This window comes from Osmerus mordax, chromosome 22, assembly GCF_038355195.1.
Source record: "Osmerus mordax isolate fOsmMor3 chromosome 22, fOsmMor3.pri, whole genome shotgun sequence".
In the NCBI taxonomy this organism is placed as follows: Eukaryota; Metazoa; Chordata; class Actinopteri; order Osmeriformes; family Osmeridae; genus Osmerus; species Osmerus mordax.
Window position 1 is genome coordinate 11,357,898 of NC_090071.1, and position 22,894 is coordinate 11,380,791.

General features: G+C 50.8%; 3 protein-coding genes across 3 annotated transcripts; all 3 read right to left on the minus strand.

Annotated features, from left to right (window-relative positions):
- Nucleotides 1-141: 141 nt before the first annotated feature.
- On the minus strand, nucleotides 142-9,630 carry LOC136966536 (WAS/WASL-interacting protein family member 1-like). Its single transcript, XM_067261033.1, is given in 9 exon segments — nucleotides 142-1,643; nucleotides 1,850-1,963; nucleotides 2,111-2,317; nucleotides 2,490-3,061; nucleotides 3,063-3,258; nucleotides 3,492-3,665; nucleotides 3,968-4,100; nucleotides 4,398-4,491; nucleotides 9,508-9,630. Coding segments are annotated over 8 exon segments (1,500 nt in total). The 5' UTR covers nucleotides 4,449-4,491; nucleotides 9,508-9,630; the 3' UTR covers nucleotides 142-1,590.
- Nucleotides 9,631-10,586: 956 nt separating this feature from the next.
- LOC136965842 (acetylcholine receptor subunit alpha) lies at nucleotides 10,587-15,071 on the minus strand. Its single transcript, XM_067260113.1, has 9 exons — nucleotides 14,988-15,071; nucleotides 13,988-14,130; nucleotides 13,656-13,700; nucleotides 13,341-13,450; nucleotides 12,869-13,064; nucleotides 12,380-12,617; nucleotides 12,033-12,256; nucleotides 11,628-11,867; nucleotides 10,587-11,429 (listed from the first exon to the last, which is right to left on the minus strand). Exons 1-9 carry the CDS (start codon nucleotides 15,040-15,042, stop codon nucleotides 11,301-11,303), a joined length of 1,380 nt encoding a protein of 459 aa, XP_067116214.1. The 5' UTR covers nucleotides 15,043-15,071; the 3' UTR covers nucleotides 10,587-11,300.
- A 3,581-nt stretch (nucleotides 15,072-18,652) lies between these two features.
- On the minus strand, nucleotides 18,653-22,459 carry LOC136966238 (kelch-like protein 23). Its single transcript, XM_067260697.1, has 6 exons — nucleotides 22,437-22,459; nucleotides 21,860-22,102; nucleotides 20,921-21,754; nucleotides 20,417-20,613; nucleotides 20,133-20,285; nucleotides 18,653-19,396 (listed from the first exon to the last, which is right to left on the minus strand). The coding sequence occupies exons 1-6, from the start codon at nucleotides 22,457-22,459 to the stop codon at nucleotides 19,086-19,088; spliced, it is 1,761 nt and encodes a 586-aa protein (XP_067116798.1). The 3' UTR covers nucleotides 18,653-19,085.
- Nucleotides 22,460-22,894: the final 435 nt, after the last annotated feature.

The window sequence follows — 22,894 nt, forward strand, 5'->3', positions numbered from 1 at the left end:
GACGCTCACGTGGTGTCGGGAATGTTAACTAAATAGGGGCATTCATCAAGCTGAATATGAATATCTCCTTAAAATGTTAATTCTTAACCTCTACGTGTTTAATAATCATGCTCATAACAACACACCAGTCAGACCTTTGAGTCTCAATTCCATCTTTATTATTTTAATTTGAAAAAAAGAGTGACTTGTAAAAAACGACTGTATTTTTTTTTCTCTACAATGATCAGCATCATGGGAAACACAAAATAAAATTCTATGACATAAAATAGAACATTCGAGACACAGGCTATAGAACAATCTAGAACAGATATGGCCACAGACGGAGAGGGCTCCCCTGACGCCCAAAGTGCAATGAGGAGACAAACACTTTGAAGTACCATGGTTACCGTCACCAGGGAAGACAAACGTCAGCGTGTCTTGTCGGAGACTGTAGAAATGGTCCCCAAAAAGTGGGCAGACAGACTTCAGGGGGTCTTGGTTTGGATGTAAGACAATAAGCCACAGAGTCGAGCAAGGCGCTGCATAAATGAGTCCGAACTTTGGTCAAGAGCATCTGATTGTACAATAGTCTTTAGCCCATCATGACGTCCAGGCTATGTCCTTGGTCCGACAGTCTTTGGTCCAATAGCGGTCAAAGCTGCATCTTTGGTGTGACAGCCTAGACATCATATTTCCTGCTAACCTCTCCCCTTGCTCTCGAGGAAACTGAGAAACATTGTCATTCTCTCAACCAACATTGCAGCATGTTCATCTCATCGCACTCATGCTTGACATTAACAGTCGATTTCTTTGTGGCACTCGGACCTCGACACCATTCTTCATTAAGGGGCTCCCTAAGTGGCATCAGGTAGGCAGCAGAGGCATAAAACATAAAGATTCGGCAGCAAAGCAAGGCACCAAGCACGCTGTAATACTGCATTGTCAATAAGAGGATCTCGCAAAACAGCTGTTCAACACCATCGAGATTACACACACTACTAGCAGACTGTACTTGAGCGTCGAACTCGATTGCATCGCCGCCTGACCGATAGCCGTCATACCCATGGCCGGTTCTAGATCTATTCTAGTCCGGTTCTAGAACTAAGGAGCATCTCTAATGGCTATGATCAAGTACCCTTTGATAGTGAGCGCCATAGTTTGACTGAGACTGAGCTAAACACGCGTGCATGTTAACGATCCCCTAGCGTTTTCCTTCAAACATGGAACAATTCTGAAACTGTGGTTACAAACAGAGAGCTAATGAACAGGGGAACAAAGCTGGCGTCGTGTTGGTGGTGAGGTGGTGTGCTGGGTGGAGTGGTGTTGTGTTGGCGATATGGTGTTGGTGGTGTGGTGTTGGTGGTACTGGCGCTAACAGTGAATGAGACACTACACTCAGACATCAGATAACCTGGACATGTGATCCACACGAGAGAGAGAGAGAGAGAGAGAGAGAGAGAGAAGGAGTGTGGCGAGAGGGGGAGGTGGTTGGAAAGAGAAAGAGAGACACATCCAGTCGAGGTGAGCAGGGAAGGGAGGGGGAGTGGAAGGCAGTCCCGTGCAGTAATCGAGGGAGGAGGGACTCTCCGACCCCCTTGATGGGATCCATCTTCACCTAGGGATGGGAGGCAAGGGAGGGGCACCACGATCCTTTTTACCCGAGCCTGGAGGACACACACACACAAAGACAGTTGAGTCTTGTTCCAGTGTAACTGACCTACAACTCCCGACCCCTATACTGGTAGGCTATTGGACAGGCACTGACTGAAGTGCCTCAATATAAATATTGTAGAAAAATATATAACATGTTGCCATGTTACTATCACTAAGGAGACAAAGGGCTAGCGATGGGGTTAGGACAGTGGCTCACCTCGGCTGTCGGCCTTGGCCAGCTTGCTGGGGTAGGTCTTCTGGCTGGGTACGTAGGCCTCAGGCGGGGGCAGCTCAGACAGGGCGTGGAAGCTGAAGCGGGCCTCCCAGTCATCTGACACAGTTGCATAACACCACATTAGCACAACAGCAGACACACGGCCACCGGTGGCCATTTTGGATCAGTTGCCCCCTCACGGGGGTGCATGGTACAATCATGGCACGGTTTTGTTTGAGAGTACCGATGGGTGGGGCGGCTCACCTTTGGAATGGTGGGAGCTCTGGAAGCCGTTGCCCATTGGGGGCGGGGGCAGCCCACCAGAGACGGACCTGTCAGGGGGAAGGGGGGGCCTGGGCCCCCCGCGGGGGGGGTCTCCACCCGGTCGGCCAGGAGGGGGGGTGGGGATTGCCGGAGACCTCACGTTGCTCCCACTACGACCTCCCGAAGGGGGAGGAGGGGGAAGTGGGCCTGTGGGAGGAAGTGATGTCATCAAGAATTTAGCCAGTAACGTTACAGTTGGAAAGTACGGATGAGGACGTCACAGACACCTCGAATGAGCTGGAGATAACTGTCTCTCTTCCCCAGTCTGGCCTGTTCTGTGATTGGTTAACGCCAGGAGGACGAGACGTAGGAGACTTACCAGAGCGGCCTGTTTGGTTCCTCGCTGGTGGTCCCCCGCTTGGGGGTGGGGGCAGGGGCCCGGATCGACCCGGAGGGAGGGTAGGGCCATGGGAGTTGAGTGACATGTTCCTCTGGGGGAGTCTGGGGGTGTGGTCCTCTCCCCCAGCTGGGGAGGGGGGCAGGGGGGGGCCCGGTCTGCCAGGGGGGAGGGGGGGAGGGCCACCACCAGGGGGGCGACAGGAGGCAGGGGACGGCGGAGGAGGGAATCCATCGCGGGGTATGGAGGGTCTGTGGCCCCCTTGGGGGCCTGGTGGGGGTGGGGGCCGGTCATCTGAGGGCCTGCCGGGGGCGGGGGGGAGGGGGGGGCGTCCGCTGCTGGGGACCGAAGGAGGGGCAGGGAAGGAGGGCTTGGGCCCAGACGGAGCCCCCAGCGGAGGAGGGGGGAAGCCTCCATGTCGGCCTGGAGGGAGGCTGGGGGGAGGAGGGGCCGGGCTGGAGCTGGTGGGCCGGGGGGCCCCGGGGAGTGGAGGGGGGGCGCCTCTTCCAGGGAGGCTCTGGTTGGGTCGGGGGGTGTTGGGGACGGGAGGGGGGGGGCCCGCCAGGGGTGTCGGGCCGGGAGGATGGGGCCGATCGGCCTCTGGGGGGGTCGGGGGCGCTGCTCCGGGGACCAGGTGGGGCCCCGGGGAATCTGGGGGGGGCGGCTGACCCCCCTCCTCCCCCTCCAGCGGCCCGCGGCCCAGAGGAGCGCGCTCCTGGGGGGAGCATGGGGGGTCTGCTACCTCCGGAATCTGGGAGGAGACACACACACACACACACACACACATCAAAACATGTCGACTGTGACGGTTACAAAGTCCACCCATATTCATCTCCTCCCAGCTGGAAGAAAAACTTGACTGTGAAGTGGCCAACAGTGTTGCATGACATGGTCCTTGTACAGTATCATCCGTTCAGTGTAGGGGGGATGGGGGGGGGGGGGGGGGGGTGAGGGGGGGCCGTCGCTTCAGGATGTGAAACTTACCGTTGGCGTCTCTGGTTCCTGCCGACCTTAGCTTGGGCATCCCACCCTGGAAGAGGCCTCCAAGACCCCCGGATGCACCTCCTCCAAACCCCCCTCCTCCTCCTCCTCCTCCTCCTCCACCCCCTCCTCCTCCTCCTCCTCCTCCACCACCGCCTCCTCCTCCTCCTTTAGGCTCTGCAGAGCAAACACAACACATCAGAGGCTCTAGGCCAGACTCACTGACTCACTGACTTAGCACGCGCGTTTCCAAACGATGCCCTTTTGAAGTGTTTGAAGACGTGCGCATCGTAACCGACAGGAACTCGAGGTGTGCATTCATCCGCTCTGTCCCGCTGCAAACGTTAAAACGAGTCCTCGAGACCCGTCTCGTCATCTCCTAGACACTCTGCGACACTCTGCTCGACGGCGCTGCCGACGCGAGGCCCTCAGGCAGTAGCAGGTGGTGTGGTGAGGTGAGAGCTCATGGAGTGACTCACTAGTGTCCAGTAAGGGGCCACTGCGGTCGTTGGTGACGGCCTTCTTCAGTCGAGCGCCTTTGGAGATGTCCGAGAGGAGGGCATTCCTCGTTTGTGCTTCCCCTCGGTTCAGACTGGGCTTTTCTGTGTTGGCCTGTGGCGCACACACACACACACACACAGTCACACAGTCAGAATCGAATGAATGTAACGTCTGATTTGGCCACAGTGTGGCGCAAATTGTCGCGCTCACTGTCCAAGAGAAAGAGGTCCAAGCGGGCTGTACGGAGCAGGATAGCTAGGCTCCAGTATCATTCTGGTACATCATCGAGAAACATTGCCCCTTTGGTTGTTGCTGGGGGATGAGAAGCAGTAGTGTGCGTGTGTGTGTGTGTGTGTGTGTGGGGGGGGGTGGGTATGTGTGTGTGTGTTTGTCACGAGCAGGACTCACCACAGCGAAGGTGGGCGGGGGTGGGGGTGGGGGGGGCGGGGGGCGCGGCATCTTGTCTGGTCAGTCTTCCTCTCTTCTATGTCTCTCCTCCTCTCTAGACCCCGAACACACAACAGACAGTGGCCTGAGTAAACAGTCCCCCCACAAAATGACATTAAAACGCACAGACACACTCGCCTCTCTCACCCAATCTCTCTCTATCTCTCACACACACACTCACCCACGGCTGTCAAATCTGAGGGCTGTGGGCACGAGTCATGTGACATTAAACCATCACTGGGCCTGACACATTGAGCCCATCTTCCTGTGTGAACGGTAGGTCAGAGCTGGATTGGCTGAGACAGCATGGGTCTCTGGATACTTTACATAAGAACAAAAAAACAACTCCCATAAGGCACTTCCTGGTAGAGGAAGAGAGGAAGGAAACTTGGGAAGGAGAGAGGAAGGGGGCAGAGGGAGCAAGGGAGGAGCATGGAGAGATAGGTAGGGAAGGAGGGAGGGAGGGGAAGATGAAGAGGAGAACAGTTAAGATGGAGGAAGGATAGAGTGATTACACCTAGTTACCAGTAAACTACAGCAGCTGACTGTTTGTTAAGCCCCTCCACTTCATGTCAACGGTGTGAAACAGGAAGACAAGACTGAGCCCACAGTCATCCTGTCTCTGAACGCTACTCTCTCTCTTCCTCTCTCACACATGCTCTCGTTCTGTCTCTCTCTCTGTCTCTCTCTCTGTCTCTCTCTCACTCTCTGTCTCTCACTCTCTGTCTCTCACTCTCTGTCTCTCACTCTCTGTCTCTCACTCTCTGTCTCTCACTCTGTGTCTCTCACTCTGTGTCTCTCTCTCTCACACACACACACACACAAACATTCTCCCTCTCTCACACGCATGCTCTCTCTCTCTTTTGCCTACTCTTAACTGCACCTCTCTCTCCCATGTCTCGCTCTCTCTAACTGTTCCTCTGTCAACCTTTTGTATCTCTCTCCGTATCTCTCAGCTCGCCTCTGAATCTCTCGACTTATCTTCTTCCGTCTCAGTCTCTCTCCCTTCCTAGAACCTCTCTCTACTTTCATGGCATGACCAGAATAGCATCCTCCTACACTGCCCCCCCCCCACACACACACACACACACTCCATCCTAACCCTAACACCACTACACAGAATCTGTGTTCATAATCACCCCCCCCCCTCCCCCCCCCCAAAACACACAGCCATAAAAAAGACATGAGCTCATGAGATCAAGTCAGTTTGTTGAAGTGAAACTTGTTTGAAGCTTTTGTCGTGACTACCATTCAGACACGTGCGTGTGTGTGTGTGTGTTAATGCACTTCCCGTTGTCAGGGGGACAACCCCTTGTCCAGATCAGGTTTGTCGAGGAGTCCTGAAACAGGTTCTCTGACCACAAACACCAACAAAAATGTTCCCCATGCTGCTCGAACCAGGAACCAAGGCCACACACACGCTTTGCTTTGTTTAAAATGTGACAGCACACACATAACGACACACGCATACACACACATACCAGGGTTGCCAAATGCTGCTTCAGCCACCTACAATGGACCCTTTCAGAAAAATTGGACAAACAGGACACTAGGGCAGGAGAGGAGAGAATGGTCATACCATAAGATGAGAAGGATGATTTGATCAGATGATTTTTCAAAAGGAAGAAAGAGAGAGAGACAGACAGAGAAAGACAGAAAGAGAGAGAGAAAGACAGAGAGAGAGGAGTCAGAGTAGGGGGATTGGGGGAGACTCCTTGATGTGTCGGCATACGGTGGGGGGTGGGCTGGAGACACACACACACACAGACAGACACGCACACACAGACAGACACGCACTCACACACACATGCTTTCGTTTAAATAACCTCTTAAAGCCTACTCTTTCATCCTGACTTCCGCCCTGGGTCTTTACACTAACGGCAGACACACACTGAACACACACACACTTCACACAAACCACACACACAAATATAGTGACACACACACACACAGGACTGTACACTTAACACATCCTCAATTTGAATTTGAGCAACTTAACTGTTGCAATCTACCCATGTTCTTCAGAGCCTGTACCAGACAATAGATAACAGTGTACATCTAAACTTCCCTTCTCTCAGAACGTTGACAGCACCATAAACCCTGCTTGAGTCTGAAGAGGGGATTGCCAGAGAAGTCAGAAACCCCCAAATCCCCCCAACTGGAAGTGGGTAGGAGAGCTGGCAACTGGGGAAACGGAGAGAGAAAGTGAAAGAGGGAGAGAGAGAGGAAGATGAGGGAAGAAAGAGAGGGAGGAGAGAGAAGAAACTGAGTATTTTTAGGTGATAGAGAGAGAGAGAGAGAGAGAGAGAGAGAGAGAGAGAGAGAGAGAGAGAGAGAGAGTGAGAGAGAGAGAGAGAGAGAGAGAGAGAGAGAGAGAGAAGGAGCGAACAAAAACAACACTGCCGTATGTGTCTGCTAGGCAGAAACCAACCTTGCTGAGTGGCTGTCCTGACATCCTGTAGGTGAGGTCACACACACGCAAACACACACACAGACTGCTGTGGTAGTGCTGAGTTAAGAGGAACCCTGTGTGCTCTCTGTAGTGGTCCTTTTCTTGAAAAGAGCAGAGCTCCCCATCTTTAGTCCTCTAACCACCTCCACTACCCTCTCCCCAGCCTCGAGTCCTCTAACCACCTCCACTACCCTCTCCCCAGCCTCAAACAACCTCCACTAACCTTTTTACAGTCTCTGACCACCTCCCACTACTCTGTCCCCGGCCTCTAGTCCTCTACCCACCTTTTATACCCTCCCCCCTAGCTTCGAACCACCTCCACTACCGTCTCAGGGGAAGTTGACAGGACCTCTTTCTGTGGACCTCGCTGCATGTTCAGAGTAACAAGCTTCCTCGTTTACTTTCCTTTTCTTTGCCCACACATTCTAGCATCTCATATCTCATACCTGACAAATATGTACTGCAATCTCCGAGAAGGTGTTTAACTAGTTGTCGAGGGAGGTACGTAGAGGTTTACAGGAAGCAAACAAATTCAGATTCTTCCAAACATTGCCTCACCTTTCTTAACCAGTCCATCTAGTCAACAACAGTCAAACATTGCACAAACTAAGTTACGTTGCCCAACTAGCCAAAACAGACAACCAGCGCTGTCCAAAAAAAGCGTGAACAACCTACTCACAGAACTTGTACTCAAGGAGCTGTAGACAGTTCAGGTTCTCTGGGAGGAAATCATTCTTCCGCCGAGCGACGAGACAAGTGAGAAGATTGCGGGGGCCCAAAGGAGAGCACGTTGAAACTCTCTGGTGGAGAGTCACATTAGCTTCCTGAATGTGCTGTAGCTCCTGTCAGCCCTCTTCACACCTTCCAGAAGCCTGCACTTCCACATTCACACCAGACTCTCCAGCCGGCTATCACTTCCTCCTATGAGAACGGGGATTCCTGGGCAACAGAGACAACTGATGGTGGGACCCGGTATTGCACCTCTCCACCACAGCAGGGAAGAGGGGACACCGAGGGGATAAAGAGAGGAGAGAAAAGGGGAAGAATAAGGGAGGAGAGAAAGGGGAGGGATAGGGAAGAGACGCGGGTAGAGGAGGGGAAGAGGAGAGGAGGAGGAGGTCTTGAACGAGGGCTGTGCGTTGATAGGGACGAACTCAAACGGGTGCCATTTCCTGCGAGGGGCGGAAGTGGGCGTCCCACATCCTCTCCCTCCGCACGGCTTCCAGGCAGCCTTCCGGCTCCTTCTCAACATGTCCCTTTCCCCCTCCGTTCTTCCTGGAAGTCTTATCGGGAGGGAACATGGCTGGAAGCAGGGGTCCCGGAAAACCTTGGGGCCTGGTCGTTTATCCTGGCTTCCCTTCACTCATTGCCACTGCAAATTTCACTCTATTGATAGACGGGGGGGCCGAGGGAGCTCCGACGAGGGGGAGAGCTTTGAGGTACGGCCCCCCCCCCACACTCGTCACCACGATGGTCGCGTGACACGCCCCTAAGGTGCATCATCATCATCAGACATCTTTGGCCTCATTGTCTCTTGTGACTCACAAAAGCAGCCATGACATGGGAAACAGGCGCGCGTGCACACACACACACACTTCCTATCCTTCCTTCTCTCTATTTCTGTCCATCTTTCTTCCTCTCGCTCACCAAGTTGTAACAGAGCATTCGTACAAGTCAACCACAAAACAAGAGAGCTTTGTACTATCGGCAAATAGTCAGCATCTTAGCCATAGTTCTAAACACGCCCTCAGGTTCTCACCTCACAAGCCTAGCCTTACTTCTACCATCATGTGCCAAAAGCTATGTAGACAGGATATGAAGACTACAACATCTTATCTCTCTCTTTAACACACGCACTCTCTCTCTCTCTCTCTCTTTATATATATATATATATATATATATATCTTTTTCCATTTCATTTTATATGGCCATACTGTAGCCCTGCTTTTAGAATGCGAGCATAAGAGCGTGTGCTTGTTTGAGTGCATGTGTCAGACAATGGAGTGAATACCAGTTTCATTCCATCCGACTGGTTACACACGTTGCAAAAGCGTTCCTTATCCAGAGATCAGAACAACTATCTATGGATCTTTGCTCCTGTCCACCCGGACATTCCTGCTCCTAGAAAGCTGCTAGACCAGAGCGTTGTTTACGGAGCTTCACTACTCCTCACCAAAAACGGACCCACTGTACAATAAAACAAGCAAAACCCTTTTAGGCTCGCCTCTGAGGCCGGGTAAACTGCAGGATAACCAATGTAGTGTAGTGCGAGTTGAAGTGACATGCTTGAGGTAGATACAAAAAGTTTTCATAATTCATTTCTCGAAGTCAAGCTCAAACTTTCTTGGTTTGACGGGAAAATATAGTTTTGTTCAAATTACGTTTTGCGCTGAACCAATCGTCCCATGCCGATAGTCACAATTATGCGGCCTATGTGCCATGTCACTTCTTGGTAGCCTTTAGGTCCACCAAGGTCCAATATTAGGCCAACTCACTAAAAACGAGCCACTCCTTTGCAGTAAACACAACTTTGCTTCGTTCATTATTTCCGCTTCTCCATTCCCAGACGGTGGCAACCCGACAGACAAGCAAACTTTATAATAAACTAACTCCACTTACCGTCAAAATTATAAACAAGTGCGCCCTGTTCAATAAACCGACATCTCTCGAGATTTCTTTGATTTGTGTTCTAATCTGCCAAAGATGTTTGTCATGTCAGTTGTGCGACGAGTCTCGTTGAAGCACACTCGTTTTGTAACCCCGTGGAGCTCCAAAGGGCTGAGGTTACTTGGTTTGGGTTCAGCTATTGCAGCATAAACAAGCACCGCCCACCTACGTGAGACCGTTACCCTAAACGCATAGCCCCTATATTCAGACTATCGACAGAGAATTCCAGATGTGGACTTGAAGGTTTTTGGCAGCTGGGACGGACTGAGTCCTACATAACAACCCAAAAATACGAACACAAAGGCTACAAGTATTCTAGCCTTTGATGCAAACAACATTCAATCTCGCAATTAAAAAGAGACTTCAGACCGATCGACAATTTGCAGCGCATTATACGTGCAAACATAATAAACAATAACAGTTAGGCTATATTGAATGCCGTCTGTCATTAGCTGCTAGGTCTTTAGGCAGTGTCTGGTGGTAGGCTACATTTATTTTAGGACTTGCAGTTTGGTTCTCTGTGAATCTCTGTGCGTTGTTCAGACAGAATTGCAACCTTAGACAGTTCAACCAGAGATAAACGAACCCATATTATACTGTCAATTACAATTATATTTGTTCAGTATAATTTGTATTTATTTATCTGTCTCAGTATTTTGAGTTTGTCTATTAGGCCTACTGAATACAGTAATCTGCTGCCCTCTGGAGGACACTTGCCCTAGTGCATGTGGAGCGTAACTGAAATTAAACGGTAAGTGAAAGAGAGGGGTAAATCCTTTTGTGTAACATCTCTCCTGAAGATGACCAAGAAAATGATGGAGTGAGAGCAGGAGCTGAAGGAGAGGCTCCCTGGCTGCAGGTGAACACGCAGCAGGCCTAGATGGAGAGAGATGGAACACACATCTCAGTGATGTCACCTCCTATTGTCAGCTATCACTCATGTTATTTTTGTTGACAGAAAAATACTTAACCTAAAAAAAATAAAAAAAATAATGCAATTATGAAATGAAAAACAGAAGTACAGAAGACACTTAGATACAATATACAAGGATTCATTTATTAGTCACTAAAGCACCAAAGAAAACAAACAGGGTTATATTTGGCACAAGGAGGAGAGAGAGGTGATGAAAGAATTCTCCTCAACGTGAACTAGCCAATAGAAAATCAATCAGTTCGTTTCAAACAAAAGTTTACAAACAGTTACACGTCTAAAAACAGTTACTGTATGTAACCCAGGACCTGAACCTGGGACCTTCAAAAGGCATCAAATGAAGGGAAATCCCCAAGGGAACCCTGGGGAACCTAAAGGTCCATCTATCTCCTGAACATCCCCAGAGCTCATGAACAAGCACATCACACCATCAGCGGGACCAGCAACTTGACGTCCAAACTTAATTGTTAACCGTTACATTGTCAGGGGGTCATGCATCCCATGACACTGGTGACGCTTCGTGTTCCGGTTGAATCCCTGTCAAACTAGGTCGGTCAAAGGTTTCCCATCGTTACAGTGGAGTCAGCCACAACACAGTAAGCAGCACTAAAGTCAAGTCATCAACACAAGCTACTTCATTGCTGCGGAAGCCGCCACTCTGAAGACATACTGCCAGGATGGCTGAACTTATCACAATGGCTATGTAAACACAGGGTGTGGTGGGGGTGGGGGGGGAGGTGAGTGCGTGGCCAGAGTGTGGGCAGGTGTGGGGCTGGCGCCTCTTTGAAGGTTTCCCAGAAGGTTCCGGAAGGCCCTACAGAGTGTTGAGCTCGATGAGGCGTCCAACAAACACTCCAGCAGTGCCGATGATGCACACCGCCATGAACACACACAGCAGGATGTGGTCCAGCACCATGGCAACGAACTTCCACTCCTCCGCTGCCTGGGAGGGAGGGAGGGAGATATGACCGAATGAAGTTGGACGGTCAAGCAAATCAGAAAAAGAAAATCCAAACTAAAAGCTAACAGAGACACAGACAGGCGGACAGACGGGTAGGCAGGCAAACTAACCCAAACCCAAACAAACAAACAAACAAACAGACAGATCGCATAGAAAGACAACCAGGCTGCCCTTCCTCACATTGTTGGATTCCTCATCGCCCTTCATGGTCTCAGCGATGTACTTGATGCCGTCGATGGCGCTGCGTACGTCTGGGTTCTTGGTGATGAGGGACTGGAAGGGGATGGCGGCCGGGGTGGGCTTCCCGGAGATGTCTGAGATGTCGATGTCACCGGGGAACACGGCCTTCTCCTGGCGCTCCTGAGAGGGACGTTTCATGGTGGAGAAGAACATCAGGTTGGGGATGGTGTCGATGAAGATCTGGAGAGGAGAGGAGAAGAAAGGAGTGAAAGGGGAGGAGAGGAGGAAGGTAGAGGGAAGAGGAAAGGGAAAAACAGTGAATATTTAAGGTTTCTTGCGAATGGATTCTCTCGGATTTCCCTTTGTGGGTATGTACACGTGTGTGTGTGTGTTACTCAGGCCTACCTTGCGGACCCAAGCAGGCATGGTGTGCGTGCTGGGTGAGCGGTGGTGCGTGTTGATGACGATGACGGTGATGATGATGGAGGCGATGACGAAGACCATGGTGAAGAGCATGTATTTCCCGATGAGGGGCACGGCGCTGGAGGTGGAGGGGATGAGCTCCACGATCACCAGCAGGAACACGGTCAGAGACAGCAGGACGGAGATGCTCAGAGTCATCTTCTCACCTGGAGACACACACACACACACAAATACACAAGGATCACACGACAGCATCAAACACACACGAACACACACCCTCTAGGATCCGAAACACACACACACACACACCCTCTAGCTACCGTCCTCACCAGAGTCGGTGGGCAGGTAGAAGACGAGGCCGGTGAGGAAGCTGAAGAGCATGCAGGGGATGATGACGTTCACGATGAAGTAGAGAGGCAGGCGCAGCATGAGGAAGTGGTAGGTGATGTCCAGGTAGGGCGTGTCGGGGCAGCAGGCGTAGTACACCCAGTGTTTCCAGCTGCGGTAGTCCTTCATCACCCACTCCCCGCTCTCCATGAAGTTGGACAGGTCGGGCCGGTCGCTGTCCTGGAGGGGGTTGGGCGGGACGGATCCGAGTACAATAGGAGATGGTTAACCGATGACTTCAATAGAAAGTTTCATAAAGTCTATGCGTCGCATCTCGGTATGTTTGAGCTAGGCATTCCTTTTTGGTCCCCGCAATATGGGGAGACCTCACGCCGTCGTCTGCCCCATGTTCCTTGCCTCGCCCCCCCTCTCCGTGTGTCTCACTCATTTTTCCACTCCCCCCCTCCACTCCCCCCCCCCACCCCCCTTACCGGGTTGACGACCACCAGGTTGCCGTCGTAGGTCCAGGTGCCCAGCTTCATGCTGCAGTTCTGCAGGTCGAAGGGGAAGTGCAGCACGATGATCTCGCAGTAGCTCTTGAAGATGGCCGGCGGGGTCCAGGTGATCATGCCCGTGTGCTCCAGCAGAACCTTGGTCTCGTGGACGATGGCAAAGTCCCCGTCCGCACTTGGGTGTGTGGGGGGGGGGGGGAGGATGGATGGGGGGGGGGGGGGGGAACGCAGAGACGAGAGGGACAAGACAGAGACACCCCGTCAGAGAGGGACACGGCAATGACCACATGGGGGGGGGGGGGGGATTCTAAACAGGCTTCTCCTGTTCTTACTCGGAAAACCGGTTCCCCTGCAGTTTGCCACTTGCGGGGTTAATCCCTTACCCCCCGCCCCCCTCCACGGCAGAAGGTTCCCTCTGGTATTAAGAGGGTCTCCTGCTGGCTGTCCTTACTTGTTGTAGAGCACCAGGTCAGGCCTCCAGATGTCTGTGGAGGGAATCCTGATCTTCTTGATGCCTCCGTAGTCGTCTGGGTTCCACTTCAGGTTCACATCCTTCCATTGCTGAGAGGTGAGGTCAGAGAAGGACACAGGAAAGGAGAACATTTTGAGAGATAGAGAGAGAGAGATAGAGAGGGGGGGGTGGATGGATGGATGAATGAATGAATGGAAAAAAATTAATGATTGAGAAGGAGCTTTGTAGTTAGTCTGGTAGCTATTTCTGAATCTCATTGTTCTGTGACAGTCTAGAAGGTTCTGTTACTTCTACCTGCTTTAGGCGGACGTTGCTTGTCACAATCTGGTTGACCTCATCCTGGGTTAGACACAGGGGAGAGAGGGGTAGGAAGCGGGTGAGATAAATGAGTGTACACTTTTCGAGTAACCTCACACACTTTCACCAGGGCTGCCTTTTCAGCGTGAGATATACAAAGTGTGGCGTGAGAGCGTGAGAGCGTGAGAAATGGTTGAAATGCGTGTGTCACACAGCGAAACCGTGAGAGTTGGCAGCTATGCTTTCACACACAAACACACTCTCACACACAAACACTCTCTCTCTCTCTCTCACACACACACACACACACACATCCTCTTTTTCCTCACCACACTGATGAGCTGGATAAGCTGCAGGCCCACAGTGACCACAACCGGCTCTTTGAAGTGATTGACGGGCCGGACCACTTTGTTGTACCCAGTGAACAGAGTTTTCACTAGCCTGGTCTCATCATCAGAACACCAGCCTGGAGCTGGGAACCACAAACACAGGGGAAATCACACACACACACACACAGACAGACACACACACACACACACACACACACACACACACACACACACACACACACACACACACACACACACACAAGAGATTATATACATAGAGGACATTACACCAATACGTCCTAAGGCTGCTCCACATATGTTCATTGACATACATCTACACTTTCAGCACAACGTTAACTGACGAAAGGTTTTTGAGTAGGCTGCACCTGGTGGATTGGAGTAGGCTTGTGGTTGGACTGTCTAAGCTTACGCCGGGCTGGTAAACCAGAGACTGACGCCGACTCCCCATATCCGCTTCAGATAGTATTTCTGGAAACTATCTGCTATTTCGCAAGCATTTCGACCCAAGGGGCGCGTATCCAGTTTCTTTTAGAGGACCGAAGAACAGGCTTCTACATTCCATCTTCCTTCGTATAACATCAATAACATTTCCACCGCATACGAAGATTACGTTTTTAAAACGTATTTTCTGTATCGGTATTCTGTAATTTAGCAGCGAACTCTCGCCGTCTTCTCTCCAGCATGCTTTACACAAACAGAGGGAGGTGTGACACACTTGTACCTGTCAATCTCATTGGTCTTACTGCTGACTACTGTTTATCGTTAGGCTACACGTTGCTATAAACACGCAATCTCTTAAAAGCAAACACCACACATTTGTAATTGAAACATCTAATAATCTTAGATCAGATGGACAATAGTTAATGTGCAGATGTTGACATCTCATCTCGCACATGCACCGATCCTTACAACCTATATGCAAATACATGCCTATACAGTATGTATCTAGCCCGTGTCTAGATGGTTGTAGGCAACTTACCTATTAAAATAGCCAGGAGACCAAACAGAAGGAGGTATCCGTTGGAGTGATCCATTGCTCAGATGACTGGACCTCTGGAAGGGGGGAGGGGGGGGGGGGGTTCGGAACAAAGCTGGTCTTCAGGACCTGACTGGGCTGTCTGTGTGTCACCAGTTTACCAGGGAGATCTTCGCAGTACTCTGGTCTGGACTTGGGGGTCAATGGGATGTATTACTGTTTTGAGAGAGAGAGCGAGAGAGAGAGAGAGAGAGGAAGCATGTGGGATCGTAGGACAGCTGAGATCTGTCACTGGAGGAATGAGAGACATTTTCAACATGTGTTGCTCCTCTCGTCACTCGTCTCTCCCTACCCCTGACTCTCTCTCTCTCTCTCTCTCTCTCTCTCTCTCTCTCTCACATTCCCTCCCCCTCGGCGTCTTTGGTCTATGTCCAGGACTTTTAGACCAGGAACCCAAATCAGGAGCAACAGCAGTGTCCAACCAGCCCCGTGTCTCCCCATCCCTCACCACCTCTCTCTCACCTCCCCCACACCCCTGTTCCCCTTTCCCTCACATCTTAGCTCCCCTACCACTCAACCTAACCCCCACCCCCTTCACCCTGGCCCCCCTATCATTCACCCTGGCCCCCCTAACAGTCACCCTAGCCTCCCCTTCCAGGCAACTGTACTGGGACATGCCTGTGCTGGGTGAGGTCAGCCAAGAAGCAGGGGGGGGGCTAACTGGCAGTGACTCACTCAGACTGGAACTAAAACAATTCTCATATACTTTTTATTTTAAGGGAAAACAAATGTTTCGAGGCTTGTTATTGAAGGAATATTTTTATTTTAAATAAATAGAAAGATACATTGTGTCACTTTAAAAACAAACAAATGAGCTTTTCACAACAACACAAACAGATAACCTTCAGTACCACAACCCAAGAAAGGTTGGTGAATGGTTCGACCAATAATACACACAAACAATAATGCTGCCATACACAACCTGTTAAAATAGAAAAAACATCTGAAAAAGCATCCATTTAGAACTCTGTTTGGAACTCAAGATGGTTCTAGCTGATCTTTAAAGGATATGGAACCATTTCGTCAGTGTCTATGGTTACAAATCATGTAGCATTTCATACGCAGGGTAGAGGGTTAAGTGTCAAGTCTATTACAAGTAAACAGTACTCCGAGTAAAGGCTAAGGGTGCCTTTGGTCACCTTCGCTCATCTAGTTTCTTTTTGGTATATTATCTGTCTACTTCTTTTTCTCGTTCCATCACTGTCACACACACACACACACACCTAGTCAGTGTAGAGGCAGAAGCAGCCATGGGATCGGCTGGGTTGAGGCAGGTTCCCCACCTCTTCCCAGAAGTCTTTGTGAGGGTGGTACCGCTCCACGCTGCGCAGGTAGTCCCCCCGGGAGCAGGAGTAGCCCCCCGTCAGGTAGATCCAGCCCCCCAGAACCACAGCCCCGGCCTCCAGCCTCCCCTCCAGGGCCCGGGCCAGCTGCCTCCAGGCCCCAGTCTGGGGGTCGTAGCTGTCTGTCTGGGTGGTATGCCCCCCCACCAGGTACAGCAGAGAACCCAGGGACACTAGGCTCATTCCATAACCTGAGGTTAAGGGCAGAATTGCGTTAGTGTACAGGTGTGTACAGGTGTGTTCATATCAGTATTTGTGTACCATTTACAGAGGAGGGTAGAGACACACACACACACACACACACACACACACACACACACACACACACACACACACACACACACACACACACACACACACACACACACACACACACACACACACACACACACACACACACACACACATCCTCTTTTTCCTCACCACACTGATGAGCTGGATAAGCTGCAGGCCCACAGTGACCACAACCGGCTCTTTGAAGTGATTGACGGGCCGGACCACTTTGTTGTACCCAGTGAACAGAGTTTTCACTAGCCTGGTCTCATCATCAGAACACCAGCCTGGAGCTGGGAACCACAAACACAGGGGAAATCACACACACACACACACAGACAGACACACACACACACACACACACACACACACACACACACACACACACACACACACACACACACACAAGAGATTATATACATAGAGGACATTACACCAATACGTCCTAAGGCTGCTCCACATATGTTCATTGACATACATCTACACTTTCAGCACAACGTTAACTGACGAAAGGTTTTTGAGTAGGCTGCACCTGGTGGATTGGAGTAGGCTTGTGGTTGGACTGTCTAAGCTTACGCCGGGCTGGTAAACCAGAGACTGACGCCGACTCCCCATATCCGCTTCAGATAGTATTTCTGGAAACTATCTGCTATTTCGCAAGCATTTCGACCCAAGGGGCGCGTATCCAGTTTCTTTTAGAGGACCGAAGAACAGGCTTCTACATTCCATCTTCCTTCGTATAACATCAATAACATTTCCACCGCATACGAAGATTACGTTTTTAAAACGTATTTTCTGTATCGGTATTCTGTAATTTAGCAGCGAACTCTCGCCGTCTTCTCTCCAGCATGCTTTACACAAACAGAGGGAGGTGTGACACACTTGTACCTGTCAATCTCATTGGTCTTACTGCTGACTACTGTTTATCGTTAGGCTACACGTTGCTATAAACACGCAATCTCTTAAAAGCAAACACCACACATTTGTAATTGAAACATCTAATAATCTTAGATCAGATGGACAATAGTTAATGTGCAGATGTTGACATCTCATCTCGCACATGCACCGATCCTTACAACCTATATGCAAATACATGCCTATACAGTATGTATCTAGCCCGTGTCTAGATGGTTGTAGGCAACTTACCTATTAAAATAGCCAGGAGACCAAACAGAAGGAGGTATCCGTTGGAGTGATCCATTGCTCAGATGACTGGACCTCTGGAAGGGGGGAGGGGGGGGGGGGTTCGGAACAAAGCTGGTCTTCAGGACCTGACTGGGCTGTCTGTGTGTCACCAGTTTACCAGGGAGATCTTCGCAGTACTCTGGTCTGGACTTGGGGGTCAATGGGATGTATTACTGTTTTGAGAGAGAGAGCGAGAGAGAGAGAGAGAGAGGAAGCATGTGGGATCGTAGGACAGCTGAGATCTGTCACTGGAGGAATGAGAGACATTTTCAACATGTGTTGCTCCTCTCGTCACTCGTCTCTCCCTACCCCTGACTCTCTCTCTCTCTCTCTCTCTCTCTCTCTCTCTCACATTCCCTCCCCCTCGGCGTCTTTGGTCTATGTCCAGGACTTTTAGACCAGGAACCCAAATCAGGAGCAACAGCAGTGTCCAACCAGCCCCGTGTCTCCCCATCCCTCACCACCTCTCTCTCACCTCCCCCACACCCCTGTTCCCCTTTCCCTCACATCTTAGCTCCCCTACCACTCAACCTAACCCCCACCCCCTTCACCCTGGCCCCCCTATCATTCACCCTGGCCCCCCTAACAGTCACCCTAGCCTCCCCTTCCAGGCAACTGTACTGGGACATGCCTGTGCTGGGTGAGGTCAGCCAAGAAGCAGGGGGGGGGCTAACTGGCAGTGACTCACTCAGACTGGAACTAAAACAATTCTCATATACTTTTTATTTTAAGGGAAAACAAATGTTTCGAGGCTTGTTATTGAAGGAATATTTTTATTTTAAATAAATAGAAAGATACATTGTGTCACTTTAAAAACAAACAAATGAGCTTTTCACAACAACACAAACAGATAACCTTCAGTACCACAACCCAAGAAAGGTTGGTGAATGGTTCGACCAATAATACACACAAACAATAATGCTGCCATACACAACCTGTTAAAATAGAAAAAACATCTGAAAAAGCATCCATTTAGAACTCTGTTTGGAACTCAAGATGGTTCTAGCTGATCTTTAAAGGATATGGAACCATTTCGTCAGTGTCTATGGTTACAAATCATGTAGCATTTCATACGCAGGGTAGAGGGTTAAGTGTCAAGTCTATTACAAGTAAACAGTACTCCGAGTAAAGGCTAAGGGTGCCTTTGGTCACCTTCGCTCATCTAGTTTCTTTTTGGTATATTATCTGTCTACTTCTTTTTCTCGTTCCATCACTGTCACACACACACACACACACACACCTAGTCAGTGTAGAGGCAGAAGCAGCCATGGGATCGGCTGGGTTGAGGCAGGTTCCCCACCTCTTCCCAGAAGTCTTTGTGAGGGTGGTACCGCTCCACGCTGCGCAGGTAGTCCCCCCGGGAGCAGGAGTAGCCCCCCGTCAGGTAGATCCAGCCCCCCAGAACCACAGCCCCGGCCTCCAGCCTCCCCTCCAGGGCCCGGGCCAGCTGCCTCCAGGCCCCAGTCTGGGGGTCGTAGCTGTCTGTCTGGGTGGTATGCCCCCCCACCAGGTACAGCAGAGAACCCAGGGACACTAGGCTCATTCCATAACCTGAGGTTAAGGGCAGAATTGCGTTAGTGTACAGGTGTGTTCATATCAGTATTTGTGTACCATTTACAGAGGAGGGTAGACACACACACACACACACACACACACACACACACACACACACACACACACACACACACACACACACACACACACACACACACACACACACACACACACACACACACACACACACACACACACACACACACACACACACACACACACACACACACACACACACACACACACACACACACACACACACACACACACACACACACACACACACACACACACACACACACACACACACACACACACACACACACACACACACACACACACACACACACACACACACACACACACACACACACACACACACACACACACACACACACACACACACACACACACACACACACACACACACACACACACACACACACACACACACACACACACACACACACACACACACACACACACACACACACACACACACACACACACACACACACCAGGGATATTTATTCTATTTATTTATTTATATATATAAATAAATAGAATAAATATCCCTGTTCACATCAGTTTATCAGTCGGCTATACACCTACCGAATGCACATGCAAATAGTCTGCTGATGCAGTTGTGTGTGTATTGACCTGACACGGCCTCTTAAACTGACATCCTGGATTGTATGTGCTCTACGCATTCCTCTGTGGTTGTCATGGTCACCTGGCCGGGGACAGGTGGTGAGCACGCTCCACTCGTCGAGGTCGGCACGGTAGGTCTGGATCTTGTCGTACGTGCAGCTTCCCTGGTAACCGTAGCGACCGCTGGCCACGTAAATGCTGTCTCCAAGGACAGCGCCTGTGGCGTTGCCCACACCTTAACAAAGGCGCACAGTCACAAAGGACACATTCAGTGTCACAACCTTTGCAAAGGGTACCCTTTAGACCCAGGACTCCACCTCCTCTCTCTCCCCCCCCCCCCCCCCCCCCCCCCCAACACACACACACCCTGCACCATGTCGGCCGAGGCCTGCCACCTCCTCTTCAGGGGGTCGTAGTGCTCCGTGCGGGCCGTGGCCGCCCCTCCTCGATAGCCCCCGATGCAGTACACACACCCCTGCAGCACCACGGAACAGTGGGAGAAGCGGGCCCCCAGCATGGCCACGCCCACACGCCAGCGGGCCCTCTCACAGTCATATACCCAGCTGGAAACAAGGCACACACACACACACACAATTATGCACACACACACGCACATAACACATAGAATCATGACTGAGCAAGTGAAATGATAATGGATGAACGTGGGACGAGAGAGAGAGAGGCATAGGTTCCGTTATACATGGGGGGACATGTTTTTTTGAAAACTGCAAATCCCCCCCCTCCCCACCCTTTTTATGAAAACTTAACGGCATCCTCAGTCATAAAAAAAAAAAGATGCCCCACCCACATTTGCAAACCTACGCCCCTGGATAGAGAGATTGAGACAGAGAAGAGACTAACGACACCTACACAGAGTCCAGTGCGTCGATGGTGTCTGTGCTGTACCCCCCACTGACATACACCAGCCCTCCCAGGAGACACACCCCGTAGCTCTCCCTGCCTGACCCCGGGATGCACGCCCCCTGCTCCCACACTCCCATTCCCGGGTCCCCCTGTTCCACCTCAGGCAAGGGGTGCCAGTGGTACCCCCCCACAATCACCATCCTCGGAGAGAACTTCCGACAGTGGAAAGAGGGGCTCGTCGGTCTCCCATGCCCAGCCAAAGGCTTCAGGGCCTGGGTGAACATACCAAGGAGGCCCCCCTCTGAGTTAGCATGCTGGCTGTCCCCGTTTGTTCTCAGATCCGGCTCCAAGGGAGCTCTGCTTGTTGTCCGCCCCAGCTCCATGTCCAGCTCCAGGCCAAGAGAGCTCAGCAGAGATGGTAAGTTCTCCAGGCGCTCGCTGACATCGTGGCTCACCCACCTCGCCACGGCTCCCACAAGGTCCTCCTCGGTCACCACTCCCAGAGACTCCGCCCCCAGCACCCAGCTCAGCCTGTCAAACTCCAGATCCAGAAACTCCTCATCCTGGGTCACTTCCTGAAAGCGACTGAGGAGAACGCGGCGGCACTCTCGCTCAAGGGCCGGGCAAACATGCCGCTGGGAGAAGGCCAGCATGCCCAGGCAGTTGGACGCATCCAGCAGACGAACCAGGAAGTCCTCACAGGCACGCTTCACAGACAGGAAGTTGAGCAGGTCAGCACCTTCCAGCAGGCTCTCTACATTTCCCTGCGTGATCCTAAGGTGAGAAGAGTAGGTGAAGTCTACCAGGACGGATAGCACCTCATCATTCACCCCTGGTAGTCTGGAAGAGAGAGCAGAGCAGAAGAGAGGTTGAAAAAAGGGCATCAGAACAGTAAGCATAATCAAAGACAACAAAAAATTTAAATGGGTCATTTTCAAAACATACTTTATCAGACTGTTGGTTTTCTCCATCATATCCGCTGTGAACATGACTCTGAAGTAGGAGCTACGGGCGCACAGCGCCACTTTGTGGCAGTGGAGGACTATGCCCGCAGAGCCCTGAAGAGCGATATCGGTGAACAAGCCCTGCGTGTAGAACCCTTGGAGCGCATCAAGAACCTCGTAGGGGTGGGCGGCATCGCAGAAATCATACGTGTACTCATCCTGACGCCTAACGGACATGATGGCCCTGAAATACGAGTTAAATGTCGACATCGTGTCGTGTCAGTCCCTCTTAGAAAAATGCACAGACGGTGATCACCTCATGCACTATGAATAAGCTTATGGTGTTTTATAGTCATACACATCACAAATGGTGTTGAGTTCTCCGTGTCAGATTACAGATCAAATTTCTCTTGTGTAAAAAGACATGCGGCTTCTGGACAACAAGGTCAACACATGGAGCAAGTCAGGTTTGTTTGCTTGTGGTTTTAGCGTATTTGCATGATAACTGAATTGCATGAGTTTACCAAAGAGAAAAAACAATTGTGGCAACATATTAAAATACCATCCCGTCATCTCACCGTTTCTTTTCGTTGATCTTCATTGAAGCGCTCCAGCACACACATGCCTACCTGGTCGAACTCTGTTTTGTCCTCAGCGGAATTTAAAACTTGATTTGGCACCCGCAGAAGTCCCCAGTTCAACGCATTAAATGTCTTCCTTTGTTATTCACCGACAGATCAAGCCTTCTGATGCAGAGGAAACAGCTCTACACCATGTTTGTTTGGAAGGCTCATCTACAAGATCCTGAACCCGCGGGTCCTTGCAATTAACCACTGGACTACTTCCTCTCGACCAATCAGATTTCACCGTCAATAGCTGAACTGAAACGTTACCGGTGCAGACTGACCTGGGGGTGGAGACAGAACGAACCTGTCGATCTCAAACAGAAGGCTCTGGGCAAAAACAATGTACTTAAAATTGAATATTCTTCATAAAATAAATATTCGTCAACACAGTCTTAGTATGACCGTTCATG

Coding starts and splice junctions, on each gene's coding strand:
- LOC136965842 (XM_067260113.1), bottom strand. CDS start 15,042: ATGGATCACTCCAACGGATACCTCCTTCTGTTTGGTCTCCTGGCTATT. Junction 13,065..13,340: donor GACCTGGTGCTCTACAACAA/GTAAGGACAGCC, acceptor CACACACCCAAG/TGCGGACGGGGACTTTGCCA. Junction 11,868..12,032: donor TGCCTGCTTGGGTCCGCAAG/GTAGGCCTGAGT, acceptor TCTCCTCTCCAG/ATCTTCATCGACACCATCCC.
- LOC136966238 (XM_067260697.1), bottom strand. CDS start 22,459: ATGAAGATCAACGAAAAGAAACG. Junction 20,286..20,416: donor CTCGGCCGACATGGTGCAGG/GTGTGTGTGTGT, acceptor GCCTTTGTTAAG/GTGTGGGCAACGCCACAGGC. Junction 19,397..20,132: donor CACCACCTGTCCCCGGCCAG/GTGACCATGACA, acceptor CCTTAACCTCAG/GTTATGGAATGAGCCTAGTG.